Raw genomic sequence first — 24,961 nt, forward strand, 5'->3', positions numbered from 1 at the left:
GTCGCCAAGGCGCGTGAAAAAAAAACCCGATTTTGTTTTGGGCGGGTGAGAGCCCATTGAAGTAAATGGGCGTGCAGGAGGCTGCAGGTGACAACCGCTCAAAGCGCGTGAGTTGGGAGCTATGCTTAAAATTTTTTTTAAAAAAAAAGCTCATATCGTTTCACGAGTTCGGAATAAGGTGACAGGACAGCCACAACATTTATTATTGCTTGGTGTTGCGATACACCTCAGATGGTACAGACTTCCTGCTGTTTGTTGAACGCACCATGATCGAACTCTCTTGGCGGGAACTGACAAGTCCTTCTTCCATTGCCTTGCACAGTTGCAGGAAGCACTTTCGATTTCGGCGGCGTGGTGACGTTTCTAGGCACAGCTGCTGTCTCTCGTGACAGCGCGCGCGTCTCCCGCAAATCTGCCCTTTGTCCCAGCTTCCCCGGGAAGTAGTCCTCTCTCTAATCCCACCAATCACAAATCAACAAACATAGGAAGTCATTAGCGCATTCCACTTAGTGACTTTGATGCAGGGAGACATCGATATACTTACATACCACGCTTTCTGAGTATAGAATCATTTTCACGTGAAGTTTAATTCCACGTTTTAAACAAAGAATATAAACAGATATCGCGACTGTATTAACATCGTTGGAACATGTGCAGTTAAAAGGATTGAGTGCAGATATATGCCTCCCCCCTACTCATTGGAATGGTCTGTTCTAAACAGAGCGCGTAGAATTAATGTTTGAGTTTTTGTGGCGGGGACGGCCAGTGGAGTTGAGGCGGGCACAGAACAGCAGCAGTACAACAACAGTGTTCGTTGCTGACCACACCGGGGATAAACATCGCTTCAGCGAGGCCGTGTGCACTCCACCATGGCCTTCCAGCAACGTTTAGGCATCCGCGACAACGAGAGCAGGTACTGGTGTGCGGGACGGGCTTTTGACGACCGTGTATCCGGCCGATAGCAATGTTATTTTTTTAGGGGTTCAGTGCTGAACATTTTTGTAAGTAGCAGTTGCATAGTGTTTTGCACATGGTTTAGGGTGCCCGAAAATGCCGACAAACTGTGTCTATAACCCACGGATCCCACGGAAGGTGCTCTTAGGCCTTTAGGATAGTTTCTTTGCTGGCCTCGAAGGAGACACACTTAAGCGTACCTAAGGGCAGGGGCGTCGAGTACACGGGTTCTCTGGGGAACAGGTCTCTGTGCTTAAAGTCCCTATACCTTACAAGTCCCTATACCTTAAATAGCATATCCTGGCTTGCAAAGGTGCACGCTCCTATGATCGTTTCAAAGGTTCCTTAAGCCCTGCCATGGACTCTTAAATGTATGCTTCTCGGTATATCGGGAGATCCGGGTTCTGAGTTGTAGTCTGAAAAGAGAACCGACCGAGCACAGCTGTTGTGCACAAGTTACGGAATGAACACCCGCAGGTCACCTATTGCATTGCACGCTCAAGCGTGGGAGGCTAGAGCCCGCGCACTCCTTTGTTGTAAGGCGTTCGCACTAAACCCATACCTCTCTCAACTCGCCCGCTACTTGGGCAGTTCTCACCCAGCAAGCTCCCGAACACGCCCATGGCAATCAATGGGTTTTCTCCCGCCAAATACAAAGTCGGGTGGTTTACCCGCCAAGGGGCCATGAAAGATTTAGCTTTGCTGGAAGTTTAATTCGAGTGACCCGCTCCAGCGAGGCAGTCAATTTGAAAAAGAAAAAATAAGCAAATGCTTTAAAAAAAAAAAAAAAGACCGTACCTCTCGCTGCGTATCTTCGCACAGACTACTGCCGCCCTTTTTTAACTCTGTTTTGGGTTGGGTGGATTCCCCCCAACCCCCACTTCCCCTGCCGTCCGCGCCCTTTTCACGTTTTGTTGTTTTCAGCCGAGGAGCTCGCATGTCTCGTACCGAAACCCACCGTATTGTGTCTCTTGATTCGCTTTCAGTTGCAAGTTGGTTAGTATTAAAAGGAGCACGTTTGGTCCTGGCTAGCTCGGTACCAACCATTTCCTGGAGCCGTTTTTGTCATTGAAAGCCGACTGGTTGGCTCACACATGTCGTTTATATCAGAGGAATGAATTGCTCCACACTTGTTGGTTGATCTCTTTTATACTGGATTATACAGAAAATGCAGTGTCAAGCTGGCACTCGTTTTCAAAAAAGGTAGCAGGCGCTTGTCTCCAGAAAGAATATGGCATGATAACCTGTTCTGAGATGAGTTTGCTGCCATCGCTTCAATCTGGCACTCGACGCACATTTTAAAAATGTGTTCTAATGAATCAATATCAAGGTGATTGGGTAGGGCCCAAAAACATTATGCCAATTAACCAAACCAGTTTTAGTAAGGGATTCATGGACCAATGGACTGGCCCTGATTACTACTTGTCAGCGGTCCTGGATGCTTTGTGACATCCCTGTGTACGCAGTCTTTATTGACTTAAGTGCAGCTTTCGACAGTCGATGGGGTCGAGGAAGCTGCACAGTTGGAATATACCTCTAGGCACGTCAAATCTTTTTGCACGATCCCACTAGGGTCCACGTATGCCTAGAACAGCAAGGTGCACTGACTAGTTGAATACCCACCTCGGAAGGGCCTAATCAATGTTAATTCTCTCAAAGTGAACATAACTAAAATTATGATCATGAGTCCCATGCATAGGAAGACGAAAAGGTTGACTTGGCATATGGCTGGGCGGGCAAACAAGGTTTTCAGCCTATAAATATTTGGTATTTACCGTGGATTGTAAACTGCCAAGAGCCTCCCTCTTGAAACAAGTCAACATCAAGACCTCCCAGATAGTTGGTGCTATTGGTTCTTTTGTTAACAGGGGTGGCGGGGTTACTCGCTTGGTGTTTTATACCATTACTTATCCTTTTTGTATGGGGCTTAGGTTTGGGCTTTTGGGAACTTGGCGGGGTTGATATTGAAACTGCAATTGTGATGAGACTGCTTTTTTACACATCAATGGAAACTATATGCATTTCAATATTTTTATGGCAAATTTCACCTGTGCTGTCTACAGTTGTACTGGAAGCTCATGACCCAGAAATTTTTTTGAGCAAATATATTCTTGGGGTTTAAAGTCCAGAGCAAGCCTGATGTCAGTTTTATTGTCTATTGTTTAAAACAAGTAAATGCAGGCTCTCGTGTTCCAGCAGACGGAGGAGCAATTTATCATCAACTTTGCAATGAGATCCAATTCTACAGTATTTGGTGATTATATCCAGGATCAGAAAGTTTTCCCCAAGTAATAGGGTAATTCTTTGGTTTGGGATTACATTAGGCTGAAATTTAATTAGTTGGTTATGTTTGTCCATCATTAAGGTTGTTTAGGCTCAAGGCCCTTGGAGCAGCCGGTCTGGAGGAGAACTTGCCTGCTGATGTAGTTTGGTACTCTTTTTAATGAACATCAGTCATGAAGCTTATATCATTCAGTTTGCCATCCCATGGAAAAGAATTGTAATTATCGTTGATATTTGTTTTGATGAGATGGTTGTCAGATGTTGACCATTCGTTTTGGAGAAGTGAACTATTCGTTTTAACGTCTTTTGTAACTGTAGAATACTCAAAATAAAATTACCCAATAAGAAAGTTCTCTCAAAAGGCCAATTTGGGTTCGGATATGTCTGCCAAATCTTGAGCTGCCTAACATGCAACTGGATCACAAGGCAGTCAACTTGTAGGGGAGTCTTCTGATTTTCAAACGCCACCTAATTTCATCAACCAGCCATAGCTCTGGGCCCCATACAGAGTACTTGCCTGCTTCTCCATAATCACTCTGACTGGACCACATGGGTTCTAGTGATTTCCCAACATGAAGTTCTTCGGAAGCCACGGAGTCCAACTTGTCTCCATTTACACTGCATTTGAACAAACCATATTCACTTCCTCATCATGCCTCTCCATTACAAAAATATGCCCTTGGTTTTATCAGGAATGCTGTCGGACAATATTTACTTCCATTCCCTTTTGCAATCTGCACTCCACATTTGCCTCGGTTAGGTTGCTTTAAAATCACACCACCAGCAGGAGCTGACTAGTAAAAAATGTTTCGACGGATCAGTGTTTGTTTTGCAATCCGAATTAGACTGAACATTTACTCGCCTAATTATAATTCCCATGTTTTACCACAAGGAAGCCATTTGTTCGTACCGACTTACTTGGGTACCTGTCTTAACATGGGTGCATTTTTCTTTCTTGTAGGGCTTGCCCGCCATCACGTTGGTCTCAAGGCAGAAAACGCTGCTCTGATGGCAAACGTAGAAGAGACAATGATTCGGATACAACAGTTTTTGAAGATGAAGAAAAGGCAAAGGATGTTAAGAGACCTGACAGGTACAGTTTAAAAAAAAATGGTATTGCTACTGCTAAGACTCAACACAGTTGCATCCGGTTTACTGATGTTCCTTTTCAACGTTGCCCAATTAAGATTAAATGGGTACAGCACAGAGTGGAGGGTAGCATGCTAATTTATAAGTTATTTATAACGGGTATGTACACAAGTGTTTCTAGGCGTGACGAGGGGTGTGGGAAGACTGAGGGAGGACGACAAAACAAACTACCTTACTAGGCCTTGTCCTTCTAATCGTGCAAGGGGGGGGAAGTGCAGGGCGGCATTGTTCAGTAAGTGCAGCCAGGGCAGTGTGGCTCAGGGTAAGTGCAAGGAGGCAGTGCGTTTATGTGGGACTGTAGGGTTAAAGTTACAGCTCCTAAGTGCACAGGTGGCCCGTAAGCAGTACAGGGGCAACTGGTCATGGAGCAGCAGACTGGTAGGTCAGCAGGGGGGAGAGAAAGCAGAGGTGAACTGGAATTTCCTGAGCTGCTTCTGCAACTTCAGGTGGTCCGGATCAAGTTTGAGATGCGCAGGTAGGCCATTCCAGAGGTAGTCGCCTGCAGGCGACTATCTATCCCCCCCCCCCCCCACACTCTCCTTGGAGAAGCTTCTGGCCCTCAGGTGGCTGGGCGAAGGGCTCAAAGCAAGTTGTTTTGGATGAGTTGGCTGTTGTGCAGGCCCTGGCCACAGATGGCCTTGTGGATGATGCAGCAGAGGGTCTTTTATCATTGCAGCCACTGCAGAGATTGAGGCTGAAGAGTCCCTGGGCTTGAGGCAAAGGACAACTCTCGCATTCCTCTCCTGTTTTAGTTGCAGAGGGCGGAGAGTATAGGACGGCAGATTGAGAGAGGCTGCTACAGCAGTCCAGCCTAGTGAGAACCAGGGCTCTGGGAACAGTGAGCTTCGGAGGTGCAGTTGGCATTCTTGGCAATTTCCATGATATGTGGAGAATGGAGTCTAAGATGACACCAACGTTTTCTGACTCAAAGGAAAGTGAAGGAAGAGGCCAATGGTGGGCAGCCAGAGTGAGGGGGGGGTGGGGAGCCGCAGCAGGTGTCTCAGTGTGGATCTGTCTCTGTAAGGCAGAGATTGGTCCATGCGCATCAATCTTGAATTGCAGATAGACAGTCAGGAATTGGTGAGAGAGAAGGCCTAGGGGAGCCTGAACGCAAGCATCCGCATAACACTGACAATTGGAGGAGGTAGAAACGAGGCAGGCCAAGTAGACATTGAAGAGCCAAGGTGAGAGGTTAGAGCCCTGGGGGACACCATGCATGGAGAGGGAGGTGGTGAGGAGAAAGGACCAAAGTTGGACCTGGGAGGGGTCAGTCCAGGTGAAAGGAGGGCAACCAATCCAGGGCCTGGTCCGTGATGCTCAAGTCGATTGATCAGGATGATGTGATTGACTGTATCAAAAGCAGAGGAACAGTCGATGAGGACAAAAGGAAGGTTAGAATCGAGATTAGTGAGCAGATCTTCACTGGTGTTCAGGAGAGCAGTTTCTGTGCCTCAGATGGGTCATGGAGACAACCAACAGATTCAGTGTGGATACTAAGCTGTGAGATGGCCAGCTTTTCTAGGAGTTTGCCTAGGAAAGGAGTGGTGGAGATAGGGCGTTAGTTTGCCAGACGGGTTGGATCGGCAGAAGGCTTTTAAAGGAGGGGGTGCACAATGGAATGCTGGAGGGGGGTGGAGGAGTGTCAGTGGCAAGAGTGATTGCAGAAATCAGCCAAGGCTGGAGCGAGCGTGTCAATTTGGTCCTTGATGGTTCTGGGGAGCACCTCTTTGGACAACACTTTCATAGTACCACCTTGTCGAGGGCAAGTCTGAGAGGCGGCAAGAAGGGAGGGGCGAGGGAGGTAGAGGAAAAAGAGGACTGGATGCCTTGAGGTTTAGTGGTGAAGTTAGAAGCCAGAGCCATGCAGAGGACTTGGGAGGGAACAGGAGAGGTCTACAGAAGGATTGGCAAGCTCCTTGGAGTGGACTCTATTGCCTTTGGAGCAGGCTACTTTGTAAGAGGATGTGCCCGATGCGCACGGTTTTCTCTCAGCCACCTTTTACTTGTGTTTCTGGATGGCGAGGTCGAAGTCATACCACGAGTTGCACTCGGAGGTAGTTTTCAGACAGATTTTCATGACGCGCTTCATGGGCCAATTGACCGAGAAGGTGTGTGGCAGTGCTTGGGTAGGCCTAGCCTCGGGGACAGCATCAGAGAGCAGATAGTAGTCAGTCCAAGAGAGGAGTGGTGAGAGGAGGATGTCTGATGACATGAGAACATCCAAGGTATGCCCGTACTACTTGGGCAAATATTGCCAGCTTTTTGGTGGGGTGTGGTTTGGGTGAGGCGCTTCTACACCATTTCAGCATACCTTGCAACAGTCGTCAAGCTTTTCTCGGCGCTGTGCAGTGTGGTTCTGGATGGCATTGTGAGCAAGTGACCCACATCTGGCAATTTCCTCTGTTAGCGAGAGAATACCAACAAATGACCGGTGTCTTTGAATTAATAACGGTATTTTATTTTTTACATTTATATAGCGCACAGACAGCCCAGGGGCATTGTGGCGCTGTTACTTGCAGCATGTTTAGTTACATTATGCATAAGTTACAAACATTGGAGCGCAGAGATGTAATGCATGTTGTGCATAAAACTTACATAGTTCAAATAGCCATATAGGGGATGGACGTCATGACAGGGGTATGGTGATCAGGCGAATAAGGTTTGTTTTATTCGTATTTATATAGCGCACAACAGCCCAAGGACATGGTGGCATTTGTTACAGTACAAAGCTTCGTTACTTAGTTACATGATCATTAGCATTAAATATACAGGTTGCAATATAGTTACATAGTCATTAGCAGTGTATATATACATGTTACAATATAGTTGTATTACATTTGTGTTAATTACAATATACATGGCAGAAGTGGAGGAGGCAGTCCTCCACTTGTTGAGGAGAGTGGGCTTGAGGTTGTTGCAGAAGACAGAGATCGAAGTTTCAGCTCTAAGTGTGGCAGGTAGTGAGTTCCAGAGTTTTCAGTGCAATATAGGAGAAGCCTAGACTTCCCGCTGTGGCTCTCTTTATGCGTGTTATGTGTAGCTGGTTGGTGTACTGAGCTCTGGTTGGGCGAGTGGATGTGGTCCTTGATATTGCTTCAGGTAGGTATGCTTGAGCAGTTTTGTTGATGCACTTGTGAGTGATGGTGAGGATTTTCAGAGTAATGCGGTCTTTGGCCTGGAGCCACCGGGCTTCACGTCTGGCGTGGGATATATGGTCTCTTCTAGGGATGCTCATGGCGGCTCTGAGGGCGTTGTTTTGTGTGGTTTGCAGTCTGTAAATGTTTTTGGCGGAGGTGCCAGCTAGAAGGGCGTTGCAATAATCGAGTTTGGCTCCTATAGTTGCTCTAGCTATGGCCAAGCGGTTGGAGGTGGATAAGTAGGGTTTAATGGCATTGATGAGTTTGGTGCTGATGCAGAGGCTATGGCGCTGACTTGTTTGTTCATCGATAGATTTGCATCAATGTGAACACCTAGAGTCTTGACAGAGGATGATACGGAGATGGTTGAGTTGTCTATGTTGAAGTTGTTGTATTGGGGGCTTAGTTTGGATGTTTGTCTGGCCCAGGATGAGAATTTCTGTCTTCTCCCCGTTAAGACAGATGCCATTAATTGCTATCCAAGCTTGGATAGTGGCATAGATGTTGTGAAGGGCCGTGGCGTCTTGGTGATAAGAGTCCAGATAGGGGGTAAAATTACTTGAGTGTCTGCATAGTTTGTATATGCAACACCCATGAAAAGTAGGTCGAAGAGGAGTTTTGTGGGAGCTGTACAAGATCCTTGGGGGACACCGCAGTTTATAGTGGTAGGATCTGTGTTAGCTGTGGAGTAGACCTTCATGGCTCTTCCTTCAAGGAAGGAAGTGATCCAGGATGCTGCTTGATTAGAGAAATGGGCTGCATGGGTGAGGTGGGTGGCGAGTGTTTGGTGATCTACCAGGTCAAAAGCAGCTGATAGATCATGGAGGAGGAGCAAGGCAGGTTTGCCTTTGTCTATGATCTGTGAGATTTGATTTTTTTTTGTTTTTTTTTAGTTCTAATGAGCATAGATTCTGTTCTATGCCCGACACGGAAGCCAGATTGTCTTTTGCCTAGTATGGAATTAACTTCTATGTATGATTGGATCTGGATGTGAGCTGCTTTGTCCAGGATTTTTTAGGAGGAACTGGACTGTCGTTAACGGTCTGTAGTTGTTGGGTTGCACTGGGTCAAGTGTGGCCTCTTTTAGAAGTGGCCGCACTCGGGCTTCCTTGAGATTGTTTGGGACAGTTCTTGTTTGGAAAGATGTGTTGATGAATGCAGTAATCGGGGGTGCTAGGTCATTGGTGCATTCCTTGATGATTTTTGGGAGGGCAAATCTCTGCTTTGCAGAGGGATGGTTTGAGGTTTTCGAGGTCCTTAATCTCAGGTTCAGTGACGTTTCTGAAGGAGAATTGAGCGTGATTGAGATTACTACGCTTGTCTTGTGTACGGTGGTTTTTTTGGTTTGGGAGGGCTTTGCAGTGGTTTTGGATTTTGTTCTGGGGGAGTTTTATTTTGAGCATGGCGGACTGAATGCTGGCACACCAGGCTTTGTCTTTAGTTATCATTGAAAGAGTTGGATTTTGCTGCTAAAATGGCTTTTTTATATTGGAGGGCTATTTGTTTTAAGAGGGTTTTATTTAGATCAATCGGATCAGTTTGCCAGTTTTTAAGCGACTGGCGCTTTTGAGCTCGCAGGGTTTGGAGTTCTTCCGAGAACCAAGAGTTGCAGTGAAATTATTTTTTTTTCCTTCTTGCTTTCAAGTGGGGCGATTAGAGTTTATGGCATTGGTGAAAGTATCATTGAAGATAGCTGATAGTATATTTGGGCCCTGAGAGAAAGGTGGTGCTAGGCAGGGACTTTTAAGGTGGGGATGCAAGTTGTCTGCGTGAGTTTTTTTTTTCGAACTTCTTATTGTGGTGCGTGGGTGAGTCTTAGGTTTAGGGTTGGTGGGGATGAGGAATTCGATGCATGTGTGGTCCGTCCAAGGAAGGACGGTGTTTGAGGTAATGTTGGATGCACAGTTGTGATCCATGACCCAGTTAAGGGTGCAGCCTTTGGAGTGAGTAGAGGTGAGGACTCTTTGGGAGAAACCTAAGTCTGCACGTTCTTTAGCTAGGGTTGCAGCAGATTTATCCTTCGTATCATTGTATCCTAAATTTAAGTCTCCTAATAGGATTTTGGGGGACTCTTTAATGTTGTTGCTGAGTCGCTGGGAGAGGTGCTCTTGGAAGTCAGCTGGGAGTCCGGGAGGTCTGTATAGGATGTGGATGTCAATTAGATTATTGGGGTAGAGCATAAGCTTGGATATCAGCATTACCACCCCATGTACTATGGTCTGCTAATAGGATGAATAGTGAGTCTTTGTGGATAAGGGCGGCGACTCCTCCAATCTTATCACATCTATCTTGCCTAAGGATGGTGTAGCCTGTGGGTAGGGCTAGTGCGATGGTAAAGTAAGTCCAGATTAAGTGTGGATAGTAGATCATTTATCTCCAGGGCATGTGCAGGTAGGGAGCATATGTTCAGTAGTGCACATTTAAGAGGTGGGTGCTGTGTGCATTTGATGTTTTTGTTTGTACTAGTTTGGGGTGAAGTGTGCTTGTTGTGGTGTGTGGTAGTAAGGGGCTTAGTGCGAAGTAGTGTAGAGGCATGTTGGGGTGGTGGGGGAGAGGGGGCAGTGACTATGCTATTCTTGGGCATCATGATCGTGGAGAGTGGCTGTGTGTGTGTAGTTGGTGTGTGCTGCTGGTATGTGACAGAAATGACAGGGGGATTGTGCGACTAGGGCATAATAGGTAGCAGTTCATCCAGATACAATGCCTAAATTCGATTTTCTAAGTGGGGCAGGCAGAGGCTAAATGGTGGCAGGGCATAATAGGTAGCAGTTGGCTGCACAAGAGGATACAGTACAAGCGGATAAGCAATACTGGTAAATGCGCTAAATAGTATAGTGAGATATATAATATCAACAATAGACCAGGTGATGGCAAGCAATTGTCCAAAGTCAGTGAAAAGCGCAGGCACCCATGAGGTGTACTGCATGAAGGGATTAGGTGGAAAGGTTAGGTTCTGGGGAGGTGTGGGCAAGCTGCAGGGTCAGGGCAGGCTTACCAGAAAATGGCCAGTGTCCTTGGCCCAGGCGCCTACGTACAGGCTCCAGACAGGAAAAGTTCCTTGTGATGAGGATCCTTTGTATGAGGGGGCCGGTGTTTGTCTGCCGGCACCTGATTGGCCTTCTGTGGTTGCAGTTGGCCAATGGGGGCTCTCCTGGATGTCATGTGGTCACCTTGGCAAGGAGGTCGGCGGCCATGTTGAAGCAGGAACACCGTGTTCCAATGGAGGCACAGAAAAAAATGCTCCATGCACTTTTTAGGTCGTTTTTTCAATAAAAATATAATTTACACTGCTCATGTGTAGTTATGGGGCTAGGAGGAGCATTTTCATGGTTTTACGTAAGGTGATGAGTGAAGGTTCAGCTCGCAGGGCAGTAGGGAGGGCATTCCAGTGCAGGGCAGCTAGGTAGGGGAAGCTGGCACCACTTGCTCTTTTTACCATGGGTATGGTGAGTAGGTTGGCATAGGGGGGTCCTAGTTGGTCTTGAGGATGAGGCAGGGTGGATCCTTTGATAGGTATGCTGGTGCAGCGAGGTGAATGCATTTGTGGGTGAGGGTCAGGGCTTTAAAGATGATCCTCTCTTTTATGGGGAGCCAGTGGGAGGCTCTTCTGGCAGTAGAGATGTGATCCTTTGGCGACGCCTTGTGCTGCAGTTTCTCAAGGTGTTTTGTGGAATTCCCTAGGAAGAGAACGTTGCAGTAGTCCAGCTGTGATCCAGTGATGGCCCTTGCTATTTTTGTGCAGGTGTCGTTGGAGAGGTAGGGTCTGCCTGCGTTGAGGAGTTTGGCATGGTAGGCAGCCGAGGAGGCAATGGCATTCACTTGTCTGGTCATGGGCAGACTTGAGTCCAGGTAGACGGCTAAGGTTTTTACTGACTCGGATACTGGAATTTTGATGGAGTCGATGGTGAAGTGGCTAAACTGGTCGTCAAGTTGTCGGGGGGAGCCTACATTCCATTGTTCTCTCGCCATACTGCTTTTGGTGGGCGGATGGGGTGCAAGCAGTTCCATACCACGATTTGCGAACAGGGGGTGCTGAGGGGGTGTAATCAAATCCATCTTGGTTCTACTCCAAAAGAGTCACTCTGACCCAAATAGCAAGTTTTAATTCTTTGTTGTTTAGCCATATTAAAAAGCACATTTAACCATTATATTACATATATTAATGGGGCAAAGAAGGTATTTGCTGGAAAATGGGCTGCTGTGCCTTAAACAAAAGGTGACAGAAGGAAATGAATAAAAGCTACTTTAGTCATGTAACCACCAAATGATCTCTGCACGCTGTTTATCTTGGAAAAAACAAATCCTGCTTGTCACGTGTGTATAGAAGTTTATCTGTGGGGGCTATAATTCAATGGGGTATCTCAATCTGGCAAGAAAGTGAAAGCCTTGGGTTTTTATAAACCAGATGATGCAGGTAATTCCATCTGTAAGGCAAGACCTCCTGACAATAATCCTCAGGGGAAAAAAGCCCTGTGCACCTCCTTTTAAGGAAAACAAGATTTTTGTATACAAAAGATGATGGAAGGTTCCGACTGACACAGAGCTCTGTTAGCTCAAAGCAAGTATGAGGGTTTAAAGGAAGAATCACTAATGACGTGAACAATATTGTTAATCCCCACCCTCATTGGCTTCCACCATACTACCAGTCCCCTATAGTCCCTTGATTGGCCACATTTTAATCTACCCCTGTCGCCTTGGTTCCGGCTACTGGATTGGTGAGTTACCCGGAATGTTAATTGTTATGTACCTGGTCATTAGCATGATCTCCGTGGACAATGCAGTTTTGCTCTATGCTCCCCCATCCCCCTCCCGCTCTTAATGGCTCTTCGAAGACCACCTTAATTGGCCTCCAGTGGACTGGCAGTGTAAATGAGACGGCGGCTGTTCCGGGGGTGAAGTTGGGGGGGCTCTAGGCAAATTAGCCTAACTCTTCATCATGCCGTGCTGCTACACCTCCACCGAGAATCCCAAATGCCAGGCCTCACTTCCAATATGGCAATGCTTCAGTATTTCCTGCACCCAGGTCCCATCTATATCATGGTCCTACCTACACTTTGACTACTATAAAACAAATGCATTGTTCCTGTTGTGCTCTTTAGCACCCCCCTTCCTCCGCCTCCCTTGGCTGCCACGCACCTTCACTTTCTCATGCGCCAAAATATTCTTCTGAGCCTGAATCGCTTGGACAGGCAGGCATGGGAGCTGTTTGTGGATCCCAACAATTCACCTACCTTTAGTTAATCCTCCATTAGTTAACCCAGCAGCTTCCCTTTTGTAAAAAAAGATTTTTTCAAAACAAACATTTTTATTCCCACCCCCTCTCAACGCGGACAGAGGTGCTTTGACTTTTTCACTTATACATTTGCTACCACTTATTACATTGTATTCAAGATTCTCAAATTGTGTGCTGTACAAAGACCCCATTGAGGTAGTCCAAGACATTTGCCAGAATGTTTCTTGTCCCCCCCCCCCCCCCCTTTGACGGCTATACTAGCCATAAACCCCCACAATTTAACCAACCATTCCCCCCCCCCTTGTATCATATTGCCCATCTTTGTATATCCCACACTTGCTTTAACGATCCCCTCACCGCCCCAGGGTAAAATTGTGGTTTCTCAAACAGTGGAGTAAATGGTGACAGAGTTGTAGAAAGAACACCTTTATCTATTAAGCGTTTGTATTCCCATACATTCAAGACCACTGAGTAACTGGCTAGCCTGGGTGTTTGAAGGTCTATCCTGTCTGTTATGCCACAATATTGCTTCCAGCGTGCACCCAGCTACTGCCCGATCCATTTCGACCCATAATTTCTTAGTATCCCCCCTCCAAAACATTCTCAGAGTACCTGTAACTGAACGGCTTCATTTTCAAAATGCGTCAATCCCACTCCCCATTTTCTCGCCCTCAATATATGAAATGCCTTGAAGTGGAAAACCCAGGAACCTTCACAGGAAGGGCTTAAAGTGTATCATCTTGGAAGAGTCACCAGTAGTGACTATCTTTCCCTGCCATGATATTTGCAATGGATTCCATTTCCCAAATCTTTTTTCACCTGCTGCCCAACTTCTAGGTAGTTGCTCTCAAACCGTTTTTGTTGGATTAACCCCCAAGCACCTAATGTAACTGCCAAGTGCGAATAGGAAGGGAACGCCTCCCTTTGGTTCGGAGATAAACCTAGTTCCAAAAAACAGACTACCACGTGTTGACATTAAGCCCTGCTACCCGTTCAACTTCAACCAATTCTTCCAAATGTTGAGGTTCCTGCAGCATCAATGAAATGTCATCTGAGAAACCTAAAGTTTCATCATACCCTCCTCCAAGTGGGGGCTGCTCATCACTGCTCCGTCTGCATTCCTTGTGGCACAATTACTAGCACTCCATAATCACCTTTGCTAGCTGCTTCAGTACTAGTTTTGTTTCCTCTTTCTGATAATCTCTCCCGTTTCCTTTGCCTTCTCTCATCCTTTTACAAAGGTATACCATTATTGACTATCTGTTTTTGTCATTTTGCTTCAATGCCTTTTTGCTACCACCTTATCTAGCGTCTTCGTTTCCTGGGGGGGGGGGGTGGGCTTTCTTTACGGTGTAATGGGAAAACACTATGCACCTGTCCCATGGTTCCCTGTTTCTACCATCCATCTCCTGTGTTTGTAATATACGGTACAGTATTTGCAATTGCGATTCAATGCGCAGGAGCTAAAACCAGCACTTGGGTGTAGGTTGTCACCCTGTAGGTAGGAGCTACTCCGGGGGAACTAGGCGTTATCCAAGAATAACATTTTGTCAATTTTCTTGTGAACCATTGTGTTCTAATGCTAATTTGTTAACATTCTCAAAAACTCGGTTAATGTCACATTTACATGTTTGGATGGCACCAGTTCGCACTAAGAGCCAAAAGTAGCTGTTGGTTTCAAGCTAACCAGGCTCTACTATGGTAGAAGCCAGAGCTAAATAGCTCCCAGATCCCCCTCAATTTTGAACCCTGCTGTGCTGGGTCTGCATCCACTTAGTTTATACCACTATTGACTGGAGATCTGGTGTGGCGGGGTGGGGGGGGGGAGGGTGGGTGGTGTATGTGCATTGCCCACACTCTGGCCCTACAGTTATTAAAATACGCCGTTGTACCCGGGGATACCCTGCCTTAATCCTAATCTGCCTGGTTTTCTAGTACTGCGGTGATCAAGCTCTACATGTCGCCTACAGCTAGGGTAATACCACTAGTCTGTTCGGCATATATCAATTTGCCTGCGCCCATGGTAAGAGGCTGTAACACCTTGATTAAATTCTTGTCCTTGTGTGGCCTGGGTACATATTGAGCTCTCCCTGGGCATTTGCGGGAACTGTGCCCCTACCGGCCATGCTGCTTTCCAATTCCCCCTTCAGCAACTGCAGCAATATCTGCATCGAACTGATCCATAAACTCCCTGCCCGTGGCCTGCCTCTATACTGCCTGTCGGAATCGTGTCCTTTACCTTTGGTTTCCACATACACTTCCATATTTGCCCTAGTATCAATTTAAACCGGATGCCTGCTGCTCACCACTCACACGTTCTCTGGCCCACTGGCCCACTTCAACCTGGCTAACTCTTCTGCCTTCCTGAAACCATCTGGTCTCAGCTCTGCTTCCCTACGCACATGAGCAACTGCAGATGCTAGTGAGGTTGGGATATTCTCATACTGTGCCGGTGCTGAAGGAGGAGGGGGCAGTAGTCCTACTGGGTGAGGCTGTTCTGTTAGGCAGGATGGGGTACCATGAAGGAACCGTATTCTTATACCTGTCTGCAGCGCAGTCCAAACGTGCACTAAAACAAGGGAGATGTTTTTATTTGATGGACTCTTGTGGCTGGCTGGGTTACTCCAGCGCTTCCCACCTCCCATACCCCACTCCCTTTTTCTAAAAATGCTTTCACCACACTGGGTGATTGCTTGGTGGGGGTGGAGGGTCTTGTCAATCCTTTGTTGCTGGCAGAAGTTGGTAATTCAGATGGCTTTATTGGTCGCCCTCCGACACCATTGTTTGCTTGTGCATTGCCATTGTGAGCCAAGTAACCTCAGCAGCAATATTTTACCAACAGTTTTACCACACCTGAAGCATTAAGACCACTGTCACGATGTGCAGATTGGGGAACTGCTGTGGAGCAAGAAGAGCACATGCGAGCAACTGTAAATGGGGAAATGGCCAGGTCAGTGCTCTTGTGCATGAAATCGGAATGTCTAATTCTCTTGAAGGGCTTCTCAGATAATTATCAGGAAATTTCACATTTGCTGCTGTTAGCATGGAGCAGTGGCATTAAGTGGGAAGTCTATATATTGAATACCTACTATGTTTTTAGTGTGTGTGAAATTTGTAGGCATTATGATTCTTGGGAAGGTTACCTGTGGTTGGCTCTACCTCAAGCACATGCCCCTTAGTATAGTAGTTCTAATTTTTGTATGCTTTGTTCAGTGAACCTGTGTTTCGGCAGTTAGTAATGACTGTAAACCACTGTTCTCCACTTGCATATGATCTTCAGCTTGTAAAAGTTGCAGGAAGAATACAGTGGCTTAGATTGCCTGGGGAGGGGGGGTGGCACTTGCTCAACATATGGAAGTACTTGCAACATTCTGTCTTTTATTGTGATAGAAGTTGTCCCATACCCTAAATAAGGGGTGGGGGGGGGGGGGAGTGGTACTGCAGCCTGGGCTCCCCAGCTGATACGCATTTCACCCCTGTGTCATGCTTTGGCAGTAGAATTGTTAAATGCACACTTAATTTAAGATGGAAATATAATAACGAGAGTCATTTCAATTGTTTAGAAGGCACCCATTTGTGAACATGACCATCTGTTTACTGCCTCTGCTTTGACGTTATTGCGCTGCAATCTTGTTTACTAAGCCCATGAGCCATTTTTTTTTTTTTCCTGTTTCAGATACAAAAGGAAACTCCTGATCAATGACTTTGCAAGGGAGAGAACAAATTCATCTGGCAGGTGAGTGACATATGGTCTACTCTTACTACATAAACTAACTTGTATTGGCAGTAAACTTTCTAGTTTCTTGTATTGAGCATACATTTTTTTTCCAGTTCTTAATTTTCAACTTTTGTTTCCTTTATCACACCTGCAAGACCTACTTTCCTCTTTAGCCTCTTTATAACCATGGTGGAATGCCAGTTGGAGGTGGGCACACTGCATGCTGTTCATGTCCACTAGTGTCTCGCTGGCAACTTTGTGGACTGTTAAACAATAAATGTTATATGTATCGTCCTAAGTAAGCAATCTGTAGCAAAACTGTTAAATGCTACATACCTAATTAAAACTTTATTTTTTTTTTTAGTTCGGATTCTAAAGAGTCTTCGTCTACAATGGAGCTTGAAACAGATGAAAATGTTCTGATGCGAAGAGAAAAGCAAATCCGTTATGGGAAAAACACCATTGCCTATGATCGATATAGCAAAGAAGTTCCTAGGTAATTTTGCAGGACATGCCCATTAATCACATAATGTAAGGTTTTGCTAGGTCTATTACCTCGGCTCTTACTCTCAATACTATCACCGCCATATTCGTGACTGATATTGGTACTGCTAATACGCTTTCTGTTTTAAAGGAATCTTCGAAAGCCAGATGTACACCCTAAAACACCTAACAAATTTAAGAAGTACAGCCGCAGATCATGGGATCAACAGATAAAGCTTTGGAAGATTGCTTTGCATGCATGGGATCCGCCAGCTGAAGAAGGAAGTGACTTGCAAGAAATGTATGTATTTATGCATTCCTACTTTAATGTAGCCACTTGCATATCAAGATTTAGATGTGCATTACAAGCCTAGGAGGTTGGTGTGCTACAGTGGTGACTTGGTGCTTTCAATCATGTTTAATACTGTGCTGTTGACACTGCCTTGCATTGAAATGTTTCACAATTGTTTTGATGCTCTGCATGATATGGCATTTGTAACGCGCCTATACACAAGTGTTTCAAGGCGCGACGAGGCGGGGAAAACCAGGGGAGACAGCCAACGATCCTACTAGGCCAGGTGTCATTCAGATCGTGCAAGGGTATAGGGGACTGGGAAAAGTGCAAGGGGAAGGGGAGAGGGGAAAGTGCAGTACATGGTTAGTAGAATACAAGATAAATAATAGGACCAGCTGGTGGCAAGTGCAAGGTAAGTGCCGGGAGAAGGGGCTGTAGGATACAGAGACAGTCCCGTAGTGTAGGTAGGCAGTGCAGGGAAGAGTAGCTGGGCCAAGGACCAAGATCGGTGAGTGGCCCAGTTGCAGATTCAGTGGTTTTAGCAGGGGAGAGAAAGCGGAGGCAAAGATGAAGGTTTTGAGGTGCTTCCGGAACCGGAGATGGTTCTCCAAGTTGCAGGAAGGCTGTTCCAGAGGGAGGCCCCTGCTGCGGAGAGAGATCTACCCCCAGCTCGTTGCTTGGAGAAGCGGCTGAACCTGAGGTAGTTGGAGGCAGATGAGCAAAGAGCTCGAGAAGGAAGATATTTAGGAAGAGGGAGTTGAAGGTATTTTGGATTCTGGACAATGCAGAGGGGTGCACGTGTTTGTGGCCTCAATTCTTGTGTGAACTGTGAAGAGTATTTTCTTCTTTGCAATTTGCTTCCATTGGGTTTGTTAGTTTGGAATCCACGAGACTTATCCACTAGACTTATCACTTGGTTTTAGAGCCAAACTTCTAATGTAGGCTCCTACTAACCAAGGTTGGTAGACTGGCAGAGCAGCCAGGCTTATCTAGGATGAAGAGGAATGCGAGCTGTAAATGAGTACAAAGACAATGGAATATTAGGGCCACAGGCTGGTCAGGCTTGTGAGGTAAGGAAGCTGTCAGCAACTCTACAGAGCAACCGCAAGTCTTGCCAACCGAGAACAAGTGCAGTTACATGACATGAGGTAAGTTCTCTTAGACTTTGCAGTACCTTATGTTGAAGTGCAGCAGATGACTTCTGTTCCTGTACAGCTCTGCCGATCCTGGTGTTCCTGGGCCTCAGTCGCGGGGACTTTGTGGGACTCCTGAACTGCAATGGGACGGTTACCGACTGCAACTGGCAATCTTCAAACAAGTGACACTTTGGTGTTTCAGCTCCTCGCGTCTACTGAAAATAGCAACACTGCGGTTTCTGGCTGAGATGGACTTTCCTTGAATCTGGGGTCCAGCACTCTGAGGTGGCTCAGTCCTGCTTCCTGGGAGTCCGGACGAGCTTCCTGGAGCTCTTGGCCAGCTTAAAAGCAACGCACACAATCTGGTGTCCCTCTCCAATGTGTTTCGGTTTCCAGCAGCAACTCTGTGGAAAGTCAGCCAGCTCTGCAGATGTCCGTGGCTTACTTTGGAGTTGATTGGTCCCGCCAACTCAAGGGGAGTAGTTGTCCTTGCAGGGGCTTCTCTGTCGATAAGAATTTGGAGTTTCAGCACAGCAGCAGGGCTTCACCGGGCAAACCAACGGTCCAGAAGTTGCAGCAGCTGTCCTCATTTCCTTTGTCTAGTGGTCGGCTCTGCCTTCCAAGCCAAAAAAGCCTCTCCTTTTTATGCAAGTTTCTTCATTCCAGCCTAGCTGTCGGTCACCCAGCAGGGTGGCTGTCCTTGCCGCAGTCAGCTGGACTATCACCGGAGTGCATTTGGGTCTCCTAGAAGACTAAGCACACAGTTTCGTGCACCTCCCTCACTTCCTGCCCCCACCAGACCCCCTGGAGCCAGAGGCGGGCTTCACTCGTGAATCGCGGCAAAGGGACCAAACCTGGATTGGCACTCAGAAAATAATCTTTCCACAAAGATAGCGAAAAAAGACTGGCCATTTTGACAATGGCACCCTTGGGTGCTTTACAGCAGCTGCAAACGCAGCCCGCAGTAAATGCACATCACGGTAGTTAAAAGTAAACCACTGCCACAAGCCATTCAGTGAGGAAAGGGTAACATAAAATTGTTACATGAGAAGCTAGACAAAGGGGATAGATGCTAAGTAACCCCTCTAGCACCCTATTATAAGAGTGCTGGGTCTACAAAGTTACAATTGTAAGCAAAGTAAATTTCACTTTACTGCTCTTGGAAACAGTTTATCCAAGAGAAGGTATTTAAACCTTTGGGAAATCTGAAAGACTTCCCTGTGTCACTGCACTGAAGGTGCTGTGACGCAAGATGATGCCTATGGAGTTGTCAGACTCCAACTAATAGAAACGGAGTTCAGAAATCGCATTAAAATGAGTGGGGAGTAAAGAGTGTCTCTCAAGGAAAAAATCCAGCAAGTTGCTAGGGGTCTCCAAGGTAGAGAGGAATTGGCACATTTCTGAGAATTCTCCCTAACCGGGATGGCAGAAGCAAAGCTGGTAGCCCAAGACGCCATGGGAGTCAAGTGGCGCATATTGACCTTGGACCGAGCCATCTGCATCACCACTGACCTGGGACTGCCTGGCTCCAGGCTACTTGGTTCAGCCCGGACATCAGGAGTGCATATTGGACCTTCCATTCGAGGGTAGCAACCTCTTTCATTCCCCCACGGATGAGGAACTTGATAAGAACAGTTCTGAGACTGTGAAATCCTTATCCATCCTCAGGAAATCCAAGACCTACAGCGCACCAGCGTTCTGACTAGTGGTGGGCCTTCGGCAGGTTCCGGGGGTTCCGAGAACTACGATCCGGGCAGCCTGGCCGTTCGCCAAGTCAACACCGCCGCCAGCAGCACAAAGCAGGGAACAATGGCGGCTTTCAGTCCCCCCCAGCCTCCATGGGAAAGAAGGCTTGATGCTCCCCTCCGGGTCCACGTGTCTCCAGTGGGGGGGCATGCTTGCCCTTCACGCACTACATTGGCGCGTAGGTTTGCAGACCTCCTGGATCCTATCGGTAGCGTGCTCCAGTGAAAGGTCCCAGCGGGGCATGGGCTTCTACTTCAGAATTTTTGCCATACCAAATAAGAACCAGGTTGGCCTGAGGGTTGTATTGCACCTTTCCACCCTGAACCTTTCCCTTCTGCTCCAAAAGTTCAAAATGGTTACCCCAGCGCTTATTGTTGTGCTCCCTGGATCTGAAGGACACATACCTGTACATCCCTATCTGGCAGCCCCGTCAAACATTCCTGAGGTTCAGGATCATGGGCTTTCGTTTCCAATACCAGGTTCTACCCTTTTGGCCTCAATTCATCCCCTGGGGTCTTTACCAGGCTTATGAATGCAGTGGCAGCCCTTCTTGGGGCCCAGGGGCACCATGTATAATCCATAACTAGACGACTGGCTCATCAGGGCGAGATCTCAGGACGCTGTCCAGCACACTCCTGCGGACCATTTGCAACACCGGGAAGCGACCACTACCCAGTTTTCTATGTGACGGAGGAGGAAGAGGACTCCTGTTGGCTGGTGGGAACAACCGGTCCCAAGACTGACTTTGAATTGAGCCATCTCCTGAGGTCTAGGAGTTTGCAGAGCTGCAGAAACCCCAATACCAGTAGACCTGCCCAATTTGAGTGCAGTGTCGTGCAAAGGCAGAATCCTCCAATCTTAACCCGCAAGTCGTCTGTATACCCCACCCACCCCCAACCCACCCGCCCTGAAGTTGCTGAAGTCGTGCTACAGGTCCTCCTTCGAGACTGCTGCTGAGATCCTGTCCATTGTCCTGTCGTCACTTGTCCAGGCTTTGAACCCTCTCTGAACTGCCTTTAGCTAGGGTTGCATTTTTTGGACTTAAGACTAGCTTTGCGAAGAAACCCACCGGGCGAATGTTCTAACCATTTTCCTCCCTTCAAGTGACTTTACTATTTGTTTGCAGAGTAAATGTACTACTGTATGTACTGTTAGCAACTGCAGGTGCGCATAATAACTGATAATGAGCACACTGTCTTTTCTCTTTCTAACCGCGAACAAACGGAAAAGTGGAAGTGTCCCTTGTGTATTGAAGTGTTATAATATATAAATGTCTAAAGTGATTCTGGTGTGTGTGTATATAAAGTATAAGTGAAAAGTTTATTTGGTGTGCATGTTTAAGGTTTTGTGTACTTGGCTACAGCTCACATCTTCCTCTTAAGATGAGCCTTACGGCTCTGCCACTCAAGGTCGTGTTACTACAGACTGAGTGGGAGATCTACAAACCACTGGGATAGTTTACAGAATTCTTAACAGTCGACATTAGGAAAACTCCCCTAACGCAGCCCACTCTGCCTCCTTTGAGTTAAGCCAAGTCTGCTTGGCCATGGCTGCAACTTAGAGAGCCTAGTGAGCTTTAGCGAATCCCTAGTTGTACCTTAGGAAGAGCTATCGGAGGATCCTGACCACACAGCCTTAAGGAGAACCTCCCTCACAGGGTTCTCCTTCGGATAAAAGCTGGTATGCCTCCTAATCCCACCATTGAACATCCTAAATTCCCAAGTAGACTCTTCCCATGTTACTTCACTTTCATCGTAACTGCTTCTGGTGCATCTAATTCTCCATTAATATGGGCCAGTTTTATTGGCAATAAGAGTCTGGTACTGTAAACAGTTTGGGGCTCATAAGGAACTACCACTAGACAGGCCCTAATAAATGACTGCTGATCATGCTGCTTTCACTAAACTACATAAGTAGACCTAGCTTGAGTCTAGCATGGCAAGTAACAATTCTACAACCCCTGGTGCTTTTTCTATGATGCATGTTGCTGGTAGTGTAATCAAAAATGAATACACAAGGCATAAATTGAGCAGATTTGCTGTGCAATTCTGTAGTTTTGCTAATAAAATCAACACTTGTGTAGCAAAGTTAGTTAAGTTGCCCTCTTCAATGAAAGCACAGCTCGCCCTGCATTCTTCTTTCATTAGGTGCTCTCTTCACCCTTCTTTTCTCCATTCACTTCAAGTGTTAACGGAGGGAAAGTACAGTACTAATCTTATCCTCCATCCACTCTAGAGTGCCAAATGCATGTCTAGGAGTGCAAGATTTTTTTTTTTTTTTTTAAATTATTGCAAACCAGAAGTAATTGGGATGAGGCTTTTTATATCCTTTCTAGCAAAGACAAGTATGCACCAACGTTATATTTTTTGAATTCATGCAATTCCATTCTTAAATTGTAAGTTGTTAACTAATACAATACATCACAGTATTGAGGCTGTAAAACCTTTTTGCAACGATCCATGCTTTACAGTAAAGTGTAGGTTAGTCTATCTGAATTTCATAGTGTCAACTATATTTCATTCTGTTGGGGAAGATGCATCTGGCTGACTAGTGAACGTTTCAAAATGTACACCATCAAATGCTTTTGATGGTAAACCTAGTTCTGTAACCTGCAGGTTGCATACATTTTGCAACTGGTGCTCAACCCATGATCGAACCCATACTTGTTAACATTCTAGATTATCACCCTGCTGCTTTAACTCTGGGACCCTGAAATGCGATAACCGACTACGCAATCCACTCTACGTAGTCTTTATTTCCTCTTACATAATGCACAAAGCGAACTAAATGCTTGCGCAAAGTAGTAATCAATAGATCATCCAATCTTTAATAGATCCATCCAAACTGTAGATCTACAGATCTACTGCAATACCAAACACTGTAGTTGGCCTCTAAAGCTCGCTTCGATTGTTATATTGCCACCTGCAGGAGACAACTGGGCAAACTGTTTTCAAAGCCTTTTATCAAATCTATTTTGTGTCCATTTCATGCAGCTAACCTTTTACATTTTACAGACTCCTCCATGGCTAGCAAAGTAGTTTCACCCACTCAGTGGAAGATTTTACAAAGGGCGAGTAGCATTTACATGAGATGTTTGAAACTTGTATTTAACATCTACTTTGTTTGCAGTAAATGTCAAATAAGTTTCACTGTGCATGGCTGGACTCTGGGTGGCAGCATTGTGACAAACATAGTGGGTTTGTAGTGACCAGCACCATTTTGCAGAAATCTCATTCTACATTTGTCCTCTGTTGCTATGGGTCGACTCCTTGCAGCTGTAAGGAAAACTGCTCTAGTGTTGCTCATTTCTTGTCTTGGGTACAAAACATCCAGTGACATTAACAATATTAGTACAAAATTGCTAATCAAATGGGTGTTTGCGAATCAAAAATTTTAATTGGCAAACTCTGCTAATCAATTTTTGAAAACTAATTTATACCTTGATACAAAGTCAAAGCTAACAGTGAGTTCAATGGCAGGTGCACCATCAGTTATACAGCATTTTGTTTTCTAATGTAACTTCAATCATACTTTTTAGAGCAGTCCTTCACGTTCATAAGTACCTTTCGTGCTGAAGTTTAACCTTGTGCAATGTAGCGGGTTTTTTCTGTCAACTGAGACATACATTGCAAGGCATAAAATAAGCGGTATCGCTATTTGCGATATAATTAAGCCGGTTTGATTATTTTCATGATCATGTCGCAGTTACTGCAATATGATTGTACAACAAAAGGTTCCTTTTTTAATGCCTGCCTCTGTGCACAGTGTGCACTGCAGGTGAGGTGGGCAGAAGCACCAGGGCTGGGCTCAAAACATTGTATCAATGTGAGCCCAGGCCGGGTTCAGCGTCACGTAAGAGGATTTCCAGACCCCTCTCACACTCTACTCCGGCTTCAACTTGAAGAGGTACCGTAACAACGCAGCCTGCTGCTCTTAAAAGGCTTCTTCTACTAGCATTAGGCAGCGTTATTACGGCGGGTGCTGGGTGTTAGAGAGCAGCCGCTCTCTAACACTGTTCAATTTGAAACATGCATATTTCATTACATTGCCTTTTCACAACCACCCAAATTGCATAGGACAAAAGGCATTCTCCTTCCATAAAATGTGCACATGTAAACTCCAAGAACCAATACAAAGGTTTTCCCTGAAATTTGCTGTACCGAACATGGACATTTCACCTTAGCTGTTTCATCAGGTTATGTAGTGCAGTGGTGAGTTGTCGAGCCTGCAAACTGGTTATGGTTCAATGGGGCTGAGTCCACCCTAACCTGGGCAAAAAAGAACAAAAGCAAAAGAAACGCACGTTAGCATTGAAAGTCGGCAAAAAAGAATGAAAGGTGAAGCAAAATAAACGTGCGTTATTTTGCTTTACCTGCTTTCTTTTTGCCAATGTGCTGGAAGCATTACAGTAATTGCTGCAGAGATAAAGCCACACTTTGGGGCAGGGAGACCACGGCAGCGTAGTCCTGCAAGCATAACAAAGCAATCAGTGAAAGCTTTCCCCATCAAAATTCTGAGATTCCAGGGCCTTAACTCCCTCCCTTACAGTCTCCCTGCAAACTCCCCCAGACCCCTGTTCTTTTTTTTTTGTCTCCCCTTTCCCCAAATGGCATGCGCACACTAACTCCCACACATGCCCTCTCTGGCCTCCCACCCTTGCGCCGGTAACTCATGCAGGCACCCATCTTTCACATCTTTTCTCCTGCCTTGCACATTTCGTATCTTTAACGGACCCTTATTTTCAACATTTCACCTTCCCTGGGCTCATTTTCACTCTCCCAGCACTCAACATAAGGGCACCCTAGTTACAACACATGTACTCCGTCT

General features: G+C 46.2%; 1 protein-coding gene across 2 annotated transcripts in view; it reads left to right on the top strand.

Annotated features, from left to right (window-relative positions):
• Positions 1 to 408: 408 nt before the first annotated feature.
• The window catches only part of SLBP (stem-loop histone mRNA binding protein), a 36,369-nt gene continuing 11,816 nt past the window's right edge, over positions 409 to 24,961 (top strand). The window contains exons 1-6 of one of the 2 annotated variants that reach the window (XM_069632148.1): positions 409 to 913; positions 4,199 to 4,330; positions 15,599 to 15,706; positions 16,433 to 16,492; positions 16,839 to 16,970; positions 17,109 to 17,258. In XM_069632148.1, the coding sequence (XP_069488249.1) occupies positions 870 to 913; positions 4,199 to 4,330; positions 15,599 to 15,706; positions 16,433 to 16,492; positions 16,839 to 16,970; positions 17,109 to 17,258 (626 nt within the window). In that variant the 5' untranslated portion in view covers positions 409 to 869. The remainder of the gene's footprint in view (positions 914 to 4,198; positions 4,331 to 15,598; positions 15,707 to 16,432; positions 16,493 to 16,838; positions 16,971 to 17,108; positions 17,259 to 24,961) is intronic. The other variant, XM_069632149.1, reaches the window with a different exon arrangement.

The sequence above is a fragment of the Ambystoma mexicanum genome, chromosome 6q (assembly GCF_040938575.1).
Source record: "Ambystoma mexicanum isolate Mex_15411 chromosome 6q, UKY_AmexF1_1, whole genome shotgun sequence".
In the NCBI taxonomy this organism is placed as follows: Eukaryota; Metazoa; Chordata; class Amphibia; order Caudata; family Ambystomatidae; genus Ambystoma; species Ambystoma mexicanum.